Source organism: Nicotiana sylvestris, chromosome 7 (genome assembly GCF_000393655.2).
Source record: "Nicotiana sylvestris chromosome 7, ASM39365v2, whole genome shotgun sequence".
NCBI classification, from domain to species: Eukaryota; Viridiplantae; Streptophyta; class Magnoliopsida; order Solanales; family Solanaceae; genus Nicotiana; species Nicotiana sylvestris.
Genome location: NC_091063.1, coordinates 172,169,829 through 172,181,351, shown reverse-complemented (window position 1 = coordinate 172,181,351; position 11,523 = coordinate 172,169,829). Strand labels below are relative to the sequence as shown.

Below are 11,523 nucleotides of genomic sequence, written 5' to 3'. Positions count from 1 at the left end.
AATTTAAGATTTAGTTTTGAATTGATTGGATTTTTCAAAGGATAATTAATGTAGCTTTCCAATTTTTAACAAGGAATACTGAAGTACAAATTTTAATTTATCATGATATTTGCCTATCATTTATAAATTCATATCTGCTACTGGTATTTATTAATCGGACTCATTAAACAGTATCTTGAACTGCGATTATAAACCTTTTTTGATATATATATATATATATATAAATATATATATATTTACCATAAACAAAGATGAGTGAAATTCATTGATATTATTTCCAAAAGCGTCATTCCCAAAGCATATCCAGCAGATTCATTTCAATGTTTTAGGTGTCACCTTTCTAAGTTAGCCACGTGTGATTATGACATCCGTCCTAAAAGACAAATTTGACAAAACATGCAACATAGGAACAACCCATGAGAGTTGTGAATTCTTGAAATATCAATATTTATAAAACCATTAAAAATAGTTATTATTTTGCTAGAATACGAAAAGTTTCAGTATAATATACTAGATTATAGAGTTTATGTGTATAGATTTTCAGCATATTATGTTGGAACTTCAGCATACGGAAAGTTCCAGCATAATATACTAGATTATGGAGCTCCTGCGTATAAACTTTTAGCATATTATGCTGGAACTCCAGCACATTATGAAATTCTAACACATTATGCTGGAATCTCATACGTAAGAAATTCAAGCTCCAGCATATTATGCTGGAATTTTTTCGAATTTTTAAGAGTATTTTTGTTCAAATTTTATTTTTATATGAAAAAGTAACTAAATTTTAATTACTTTTAAAATTGTGGCTATTTTTCAATTATCAATTGTAAATCTAGCTATTTCTGATTTTTTTCCCCTTCAATTCTTCTATCCCATCCCTTAACTGGGTTCAACTAAACCCAATATTTTTTATGCATAATATACTGCATGTCTATGGGGACGAAGCTAATTAAGAGGAATTCACCTTCGTTAGTAAACTACTCTATACAAATAGAACAAAAATGATAGTTTTTGTTATATACAAAGAGAGCGGAGAAGGGGACTTTTGGACCAACGATAAAATTGCCTTCGTGTATCTATAAGTCACGAGTTCGTTACATTATAGTAAGCTATTTATTTCATACCTCTTAAGAGACGACCTCTCCCCAAACTCTATGTGAACACGGATTATTTTATACACCAAATGATGCTTTTTGGATAGGAAGAACTGATGAATCTCCTTGACTATGGGTGTGCATTTGAATCGGTTTATCGATAAATCGAATCGATTATTTGTTATCGGTTTATCGGTTTATCGATTTCGATTTTGAAATTTTCCTTATCGAGTTATCGATTTCGATTTCGATTTTGTCCTCTTCGGTTATCGGTTTATCAATAAACCGATAAGATATACTAAAAAGACAATTTTTATACCGATAAGGGGGAATGAGTTTATACCGTTGGAGTGTTGGTGTCATACATTTGATCCCTTACTTTAGTTTCGTAGCATGTGCTTGTTGACACTATTTTTATGTTATAAATGGTGTTCGTCTTATTTTAGCTTCTTTTTGTCCATATTAGTTAGGCGTATTTATAGCGATATACTTTCCGTGGAATCACGCAAATTTTCTTATTGGTGTAATCGATAACCGAATCGATAAGCCCCAAAAATCGATAAATCGAAATCGAAAAAATCGAAAAAATCGAAACCTTATTGAAACGATAACGATAAACATATGTACAAATCGATAATCGATAAATAATTATCGATAAGGGTCAAAATCGAATCGATAAATCGAATGCACACCCGTATCCTTGACACGAAGAAATATTCTCAAATAGCTGTACAGGGGATTCAAAAGTGTTTTTGTTTACAAGTTCAAATGACAACATATGACATTCTAATATCTCTTCAGAATCTCTTTTTGTATAAATTTTTGGTTTCATCATTAGATATTTATGTAAAAAATTACTTATTAAACTTCAATAAATATAAAATATTATATTATCAAATTTAAATCATAAATTCGTAAAATTACTACAACTTAGTCAAAACATGAAACTTAGTTAGAGAAACTGCCTATTATGAGAGTTGAATAAGATTTTCGTAATCGTGAAATCCTAGAAATTCACCTTCATAACCCCCCACCCCCACCCACCCCCACCCACCCCACCCCCACCCCCACCCCCACACCCCCAACCAAAAACCCACAAACAGTGATCCATATATAAATACACTTATTATTGGCATTTTCATTCATATTCTCGTAGAAAATTCTATATATCTTCTTCTACAATACCCTACCCCCCCACCCCCCACCCAAACTTATTTCCATGACTGCTGTTAAGGTGGTCGTCCTATTTATATTGGCGATAAGCGCCATTGATTCTTCACTTTCATATGATAGACCAAAAGCAAGAAACTCCATCTTTCTATCTTTATCTGATGATCTTGATTCTTCTTCTCCTCAACAGGTAATTAGTATTAAACCCTCATTTCAGTTCCATTATTATTATATTCTCACTCCCTAAGATATGTGTTTTTGTATGTAATTATCAACATCTTGTTTTTTTTAAAAAATTTATTTTAATTTAGTAGAAGAGAAACTTAGAGCAACGGTAAAGTTGTTTCCGTGTGAGCTATAAGTAATGGGTTCGAGCCGTAAAAATAACTACTAATGTCTGCATTAGGGTAGATTGTTTACATCTCCTAACCTTGCGTGAGTGCGAGATATTTTATGCATCGGACCGTCTGTTCGTAGTAATTGTTAATTATTTCGGTACTTCTATATGTCGTTTGAGATATTGACATAGTTATTAAGAGAAGTATTTAATAACATTAATCATAAAAAGAGTATATTTGAGTAGATTATATGTATCTCTTCCTTAAATGAGTTATTAATTACTAAATACTTTCTTGAAGTATTTTAAATGACAAATATTTTGGAATATATTTTATTTATTAAGGAACACATAAAAAGGACGAAAGTAGTACACTTACATTGGCTTCATCGAAAGTTACAAGAATTTGTTGTCAGTGTATTTAATTTACTATCTGTAATTAGTCATTGGCGGTGGGTATAATTGAGGAGGTTGAGCTAAATAATTTATATCATATTCACCGTCTAGCCTAACATGATCACTTAAAAAAACTGGCATTATCGACAACTTTATCGCTAATTTATTATTAAATCGGTCATAGTTAATAGAATTTTTTGATAATTTATTATTAATTTATAACTAAATTAAATTAGCGATGAATTTTCCTATTTAACTACAGAATTTGTTCGTCGCTAATTTCTATCTTTTAGTGGGGATATTTTATTTCTATGTTAATATTGACGATGTGTGTGTGTTTTTCCTTCTTATTTCTTTTCAATTGTCCTTGGTACAATTTATTCTTAAGTTTGGTCAACGAGATAGTAGGCCACCACTAAGTATGTTTGAAAATGAATAAAACAAATAGCAAAGCAATTTAATCTGGATTTATTTAATGGTATACTGTTAGGAACAAATTCATAACCCTACTTTTATACCGGTCCAATGACACAAAATTACAAAATTTTAAGTCCTTTCCATTTTAAACAGCAACTAGAACAATGACTCTTAATTCAACAAAAACGAATATTTGAAACTAATTGTATATTGCATTATCAATATTTTCTATTGTAAATATAAGTAAATTGGTATACTTTCTTAACAACTAGTATTAGGCGCGGATGCGTGAACACTAATCATGTCAAATATTTAAGTTATTTGGATTGTATTTAAGTAATCTTAAAATTTATATTTTCTCAGTAAATATAGATAATCATTGGATATTAACCACATGAAAAAAAACTAACCATTTCTTCTATTTTTCTTTTTTGATACCATTCTTGCCGGTGTCATTGGATCCTAAAAATAGTTAGGAAGCAAAATAATAACTCATATTTATGGTAAAATAATCAAATGTTGAGACTATAAATGACTCTTTGGATAAGACTTAACTCTTTTACTACTACTTGAACTCTTATTTGGTGTGTTGAGATCTCTTAAAAAATATTTTTTTCTTAAAATTTCAGTTTCTAAAACATTATTTTTCTATAATAATTATTTTTATAAGAATGTAATTGAAAATATTATTCATAATTCAAAACTCATTTTATTTGTCTATCTAAAAATATAAAAAATTCTTTAGCTAGTGAATTTTTTTTACTCCATTTTGATATTTGACATTAACCATGTTAAATATCTGAGTTATTTGAATTATATGTAAATAACCTTAATATTTAAACCTTCTAAATAATTATAGATAATCGTCAGATATTAATTAAGAAACACTACATGAAAAAAGACTAACATTTTCTCAATTCTCGTAGTGATAATTTTATTTTTGCACTATTCTCATAGGTGTCATTGGAACCTAAAAATAGCCACAAAGTGAAATAATAACTCATATTTATGGCAAAGCACAAAGGTTGACACAATATAAATGATTCTTTGATTACGACGTGACTCTTATACTACGACTTGCACTCTTATTTGGTATGATTTTATCTTTCAAAAAATATTTCTATTTTAAAATTTCAATTTCTAAAACCTTATATATATTATAATAATGATTATCTTTATAATGATGCAAGTGAAGATATTTCCTTAATTTAAAATTTACTTTAATGGTCTATCTAAAAATTTAAATGATTCTTTGGCCGGATTTCTTTCAGTATGACTCCATTTAAATTTATCGATGTCTCTAGCCCTAGAATTTGAATTTTTAATTACCTATATATACAAAAAAAAAATTGTTCTTTGAATCATTAAATGTTACATTAGTTGATTATTATTATAAAACATTGCATATATTGTCTTAAAATTATCAAGTAGTTTATTTTTCGACACCATACTTGGCATAACCTTAATGTAAACTACTCAAATTGCATTCCAATTCAAATTCATATATCATATCAGTTTGTTAGTAATAATGATTTTTTAAAAACGACACACAATGTAAATTAAAAAAAAAATCTAAGATATCCTTATCTTATAATCTATGTATTTGAGTTGAAAAAAATATATATGAAATCGATGAGATTAACTTTCAAATTTTTATATTCAACCAAGATGAAACATAAGAAGGAACTTGTTGTCATCTTTTATTTCTCGTTTTTAGATCTGTCTAACATTTTTTTTCAATATTGATTTTCTTTTATCTTATTTTTCATGTCATTATTTCTTTTGTTACAAAAAATTAATTTATTTCACTATAAAAGGATGAGTTTTAATAAAAACTTTCTACATATGAACTTTAATTATATTTTTAGTCTTTGGTTGAAATTATTTCATATTTTTCTTTTGGCTTATCTAATCAGCCTAAATAGGTGCTCACCCAACCACTTAAATTAAAAAATTGAATGATGTGTAATTTATATATAATCCATATATAATATGGGTATAATCGTATGTTGTCAGTATATCATCTAGTTATATTAGCTATAAAAAGTAAACAGTAAATATGGCCGGATATTATGTAAATATTCCATAACATTTCGATTTTTTGAGTTTATCCATGATATAAATTCTATTATAATAATAGTAAAACTCTCTACTATTGTTCAAAAATATTTTATATTTTTATTTTCTTTGAATTAAAAAAATAAAGAGTTTTTTCGAAATAATTTGTTTACATTTAAAAAATATATATTTCACGTCACACCAATTTTTTCTTTATATATACTCTTTGTTACACTTAAAAGTCACTATAGAAACTATCAATTAGAAACAAATTTATCTTTTGTTGAGTTTGAAAAAAAAAACCTTTCACATAACCTAATGATTCAAAACTAATATTCTTTAACGAAAAAAATATTATGCCCTTGCAATATTGGCTTAACTACAACTAAATGAAGGGGTTTTAGCTTATACCCTTCAATTCATTGAATGTGCTAAATTGAAATTAATGATAGCAATTGTATAGTCAAAGTTTTGTTATTTGTTTGATGTCCATTTATGCAAATTGACTCTTCAAACAAATATTCTTCAAGAAGAAAAAAGAAACAACTTTTTTTAATATTAACTGATTTTGTGATGTTTCTTTCTCCATCATGTATGTTTACTTTATTATATATGTAGGTAAACTTTTATTAGGTTCTGTAAACTCTTTTTTGTTATTTAGATAAATATAGACGTCTACCCTATATATTACATTTATTTTAAAAGAATTTTGTTTTATTCAAATCTAGCTATAGTGTTTCAAAGAACTATACTTATAGAATTTTAAATGTGAAAGAGTTTTATAGTTATATGGGGTAGTTTTTTTTTTTTTGGCTAGAGGCGAAGTAATATTTAAATAATTAGAAAAAATAACAAAAGTTCCTAATATGATTGCATATGATCATTAACCGAATTAAGTATGATAACATGATAAAATAAATAAATTTTATTTTTAATTTAAATTCAAATTTTAAAACTTTATCTATAAATTCAAACTTATCTTTTAATTTTAGATTTTATATATATATATATATATATATATATATATAATTTATTTTTAACTAAAATAGTCAAATATAGAATAAAGTTGCCATATACTATTGACATTTATTAGCTTGTCACTTGGCTTAACCATAATGTCAATTATATATGGTAACTTTCTTGCTTTAATATATATATAGATATAAAGTTTTAGTGAGTTAGATTCACACAATTCAACCTGATATTAGTGAAACAAAAGCTCTTAAGTCTCATCGGGACTCATGTTCTTAAAGAGTAGCCCGGTGCACGAAATTTTTTGTATTCATGCAAGATCCGGAAAAGAGCCTCACCCAAAGGGTGTGATATAGGTAGCCCTAAGTTGCTCCGACATGTCAGTTCAGATGTTGCACCCGTATCGACACAACACTAGTATGGGTGTGGGTATGGGATCCGTATCAGATATGGTCATATGATTTTGGGTACTTTGACCATGCCAGATGAAAAAATTCGATACGAATTACAATAACCAAAACTAGGGAAGAAAATAACATACCTTATGTAGGAAATCAATCATTTACTTATTTATAACATGAGAATAAAAAAGAAATCAACACTTTATAAGTTATACGTAAGTATTGCTCAAAATTCTTCATAATATAGAGGTGTTTTATATTTTTATTTTTTTTGAGCTATTTTTAACCGGATACTCGCACCTGTATCCATACTAGGGTCTCCCAAATATTAGAATTTACATATCGAAGGATTCGCACCCGTGTGGGACATCCGCACTCGTGTCCGAGCAACTTAGAGGCAACATACCCTGATGCAAGAATCAGTGTGTTATTCCACGGCTCGAACCCGTAATTAATAGGCTACTTTCATGTTCTTAACATGTGAAAAGAAAAAACAACTCAGCACATGGGTTTGAGATTAATAGAAGTGAAGTTTACATAACTACAACTTTATAGAAAGTATATTTCATCATTTGCAACTGGCTATTGATTTACATATTATACAACATCATTATCTCTATTTTACATAATTAATATATATTTAAATTAAAAGAATTTTTCTCCAAACTATACTAAATGAAGATTATTTTGAATTTAAGGGATTATGTGTTAGTTGGCATAATCCCTATTTTCAAGTCCCATAATGAGATATTTTAGGCATATTAAAAGTTGTATCTAATTTAATTATAAAGTTAAAAAATTGTACTAAATTGTATATAAAGTGATTTTTTAAAAGTTGTTGTATTTCTTATAAATAACTCTTTCGATCGTTGTATTCATGGTAAATTTCTCTTAATAGAAACCTAATATAAATCCCTAAGACAAAACGCTCTGATATATTATCTTATAGTTTAAGCTTTAAAATGTACGGTTAGTATTACAAATTTAGCCATCTCACACTTTCAGGTGCATATTTCCATGGTTGGTGAAGACAAGATGAGGATTTCATGGATTACCGAAGATTCCGGCACGCCGGCGACGGTACAGTACGGTACAACTCCGGGAAGCTACCCATTTTCAGCAAATGGGGACACTACATCATACAAATATATTTTGTACAAGTCTGGCGAAATTCATAATGTTGTTATTGGGCCTTTGAAGCCCAATACCATCTATTACTACCGTTGTGGCCCAGATTCAAGCCCTGAGTTCAGTTTCAAAACTCCTCCAGCTGGATTTCCTATCAAGTTTGCAGTTATAGGTACTAGCCCTACCTGAATTATTTTGAGATTGTTACATAAATAGCCGGCTAAATTTAAAATTTACTTTTTCTAGCCGGTATACATAGATTATATATTGATTATACACAGTTATATATATTATACATCCGCCGACTATTTTTAGTTTAAGAAATTAAATGGGTGGCTATTTAGGTTAATTCTTCAATTATTTTTAGCGATCCTAACACAAATAGCTGGCTGAATCCGCTGTTTATTTGTCCTAGACGGTATACATAAATAGATTATATCCTGATTATACACAATTATACATATATTATACATATTTCGACTACTTTTAGTTTAAGCGGTCGGGTGGACGACTATTTAGGTTAATTCTTCTCATTTTTACCCTCTTTAACAAATATTTATATTTAGTTTTAATTGTAGCATATAACATACTGTATTATCCGCTTTATCAGTTTACACTTGATTGTATAAGAATTCTTTATACTGTCAACATAAATAACTCAAAATGGGACGGAGGAAGCTGTATAATATGATATGCATTGCCTCTTTTCATGCTTATGTTCGAGTGTATCAAAATTTTACAGTTAGACTAATAAGTAAATATATGTGAATTACAGGTGACTTAGGGCAAACTGAATGGACAACATCAACTCTTGATCATATTGCAAAATCAAACTACGACGTTTTGTTATTGCCCGGGGACTTATCGTACGCGGACATGATCCAGCCGCGATGGGACTCGTTTGGCCGGTTGGTGGAGCCGCTCGCGAGCCAACGGCCATGGATGGTGACTCAAGGCAACCATGAGGTTGAGAAATTTCCAGTGGTTCATAGCCAACCCTTTACTGCCTATAATGCAAGATGGCTCATGCCATTTGAGCAAAGTGGTTCAACTTCAAACTTATACTATTCCTTTGAAGTTGCTGGAGTTCATGTCATTATGTTGGGCTCCTACACTGATTTTGGGCCTGACTCGGCCCAATACAACTGGCTCGTTACCGATTTGAAGAAAGTTGATAGAACAAAAACTCCATGGTTGGTTGTTCTTTTGCATGCACCATGGTACAATTCTAACACTGCTCATCAAGGAGAGCTTGAATCTTATGGTATGAAATCATCTATGGAGGATTTACTCTACGAGGCTCGTGTTGATATCGTGTTTGCCGGGCACGTTCATGCCTACGAGAGATTCGTAAGCTTTTTTTTCATTCTTAGATCTCTTTATTTTTCTTTCTCGATGATCATTAGCATGCCGAAGGTCTATCGGAAACAGCATATCTACCTTCCCAGGGTAGGGGTAAGGTCTGCGTACACACTATCCTCTCATACCCACTAATGGGATTCCACTGAGTTTGTTATTGTTGTTATTGAGGATGATCACTAGGATGTCGAGAGTCTATCAGAAACAGCTCTCTACCTTTCCAGGGTAGGGTAAGGTCTGTGTACACATTATCCGCCCCATACTCCACTTGTGGGATTCCATTGGGTTGTTCTTGTTGTTGTTGATGATGATCACTAGGATGTTGAGAGTCCATCGGAAACAACCTCTCTGTCTTCCCAGATAGAGTAAGGTCTGTGTACACACTATCCACTCCAGATTCCACTTGTGGAATTCCACTGAATCTATTGTTGTTGATGATGATCACGGGGATAGTTTCTTGACAAAATAATCACCTCTAATATGTGGAAAATCTTGAAATGACTATCAATTTCATCACAAAAGTAAATGTGAGATTATTTCCTGACAATTAATTCTTTCTTGTGTTTTAATTTGTGATATAGACTCGAGTTTACAAAGACAAAGCTAATAATTGTGGTCCAATATACATCACAATTGGAGATGGTGGTAATAGGGAAGGTCTCGCTAGCAAGTAAGTTTGACCCACAAAGTATTCCGCGTTTAATTTCTTATTTCACTTTTTGAAATATATTGACTTTTTTTATTGATCAATTAATATAGGTACATAGATCCACAACCAAAAATTTCACTATTCAGGGAGGCAAGTTTTGGACATGGAGAAATTGATGTGGTAAATGTAACTCATGCAAAATGGACATGGCATAGAAATGATGATGATGAAGCTGTTGTTGCTGATACTATTTGGATAACAAATCTGGTTTCTAATTCCCCTTGTAAAATATAAAGGCAATATTCAAACTGAAACCAAAAAAAAAAAAGGAGAGAGAGAGAGAGAGTAATGAAAAAATACTTGTGAGATTGTAGACTTAGAAAAGAATTTGAAATTCAACAATGATGATAGTATAATTCTAGTTTCATGTCCATGGAAAAAGGACCAGCTCAGTTTCAAACTTTGCTATGAAGTTGGCTTTTTGTTATTTTCTTTATACCTAAATAGTTCAATTATAAAATAACTGAACTGTTAAACGGGAGCCTTGGTAACTGGTAAAGTTGTTGCGATGTGACCAGGAGGTCGAGGGTTCGAGCTGTGGAAACAACATGTTGCAGAAATGCAAGGTAAGACTGTGTACAATAGACCCTTATAATCCGATCCTTCCCCGGGATCCCGCACATAGCAACTTAGTGCATTGTCTGCCCTTTAGTTCAATTATAAAACAAAGAAAAGAATGATGGATCTCTATTCTTCTTTAAAAGGTCGTTTCATTACCAGAATGGGACAGATAACGATATCCCATGAGATTAGTTATCCCATCTTCTATATGGGATAGCTAATTCCATCATTTTAATACAAAATGGTTCCGAGATTGATAATTAATACCCACACTCAAATGCTGGATAAAATAATTTTCTATTTTGTTCCCGAATTGATTATCCCTTATCCTACTAACCAAAAGACCCCTAATACTGTATCAAATTAAAATTGTATTCGGATGTTTAATTGCGAACTTATTAACTAAGACGAGCTACAAGCTAAGCTCATGCTGCAATGTTTTCATTTTTCTTTAATGAGATTATTCTACTGTTTCATTATGCTTTTGCCTGTAGATAATCCAGTATACTACACTTATACGTCTCTTAAAATTCCAGCAGTTTCCTTTAATTTCGTGACAATGTCAATGTAAGTCAAATTAGATCCTTCATCCAATCCCTGTGTAGCTACATTCATTTTGATCAAATCATGGAGTATATGGTTGACATACGTTAAGCTGTGGCCCTGTAAATTAGCAGCAAAGCTAATGTAAATGGACCTTTTTCAATTTGGCCAACAAAATGTTTGCATAACATTATTCCACAGTGAAAAGGAATAAAGAAATAGACAGCTTGATCCCTTTTCATTGTTCTACTGATTTTTCATATTGCTTTCCATATTAATTACCTTAAATAATGACAATACTTGTTCAGGAAGGTGAGGGTCTATCGGAAATAACCTTTTTACCTTGTATAGTTGTAAGGTCCACGTCCACTCTAC

At 30.5% G+C, this 11,523-nt stretch overlaps 1 protein-coding gene across 1 annotated transcript; it reads left to right on the top strand.

Moving 5' to 3' along the window:
• The first annotated feature begins 2,237 nt into the window (after window positions 1–2,237).
• On the top strand, window positions 2,238–10,471 carry LOC104225180 (probable purple acid phosphatase 20). Its single transcript, XM_009776948.2, has 5 exons — window positions 2,238–2,457; window positions 7,854–8,148; window positions 8,752–9,326; window positions 9,917–10,005; window positions 10,095–10,471. Exons 1-5 carry the CDS (start codon window positions 2,317–2,319, stop codon window positions 10,276–10,278), a joined length of 1,284 nt encoding a protein of 427 aa, XP_009775250.1. The 5' UTR covers window positions 2,238–2,316; the 3' UTR covers window positions 10,279–10,471.
• The last annotated feature ends 1,052 nt before the right edge of the window (window positions 10,472–11,523 follow it).

Coding starts and splice junctions, on each gene's coding strand:
- LOC104225180 (XM_009776948.2), top strand. CDS start 2,317: ATGACTGCTGTTAAGGTGGTCGTCCTATTTATATTGGCGATAAGCGCC. Junction 2,458..7,853: donor ATTCTTCTTCTCCTCAACAG/GTAATTAGTATT, acceptor TCACACTTTCAG/GTGCATATTTCCATGGTTGG. Junction 9,327..9,916: donor TTCATGCCTACGAGAGATTC/GTAAGCTTTTTT, acceptor TTTGTGATATAG/ACTCGAGTTTACAAAGACAA.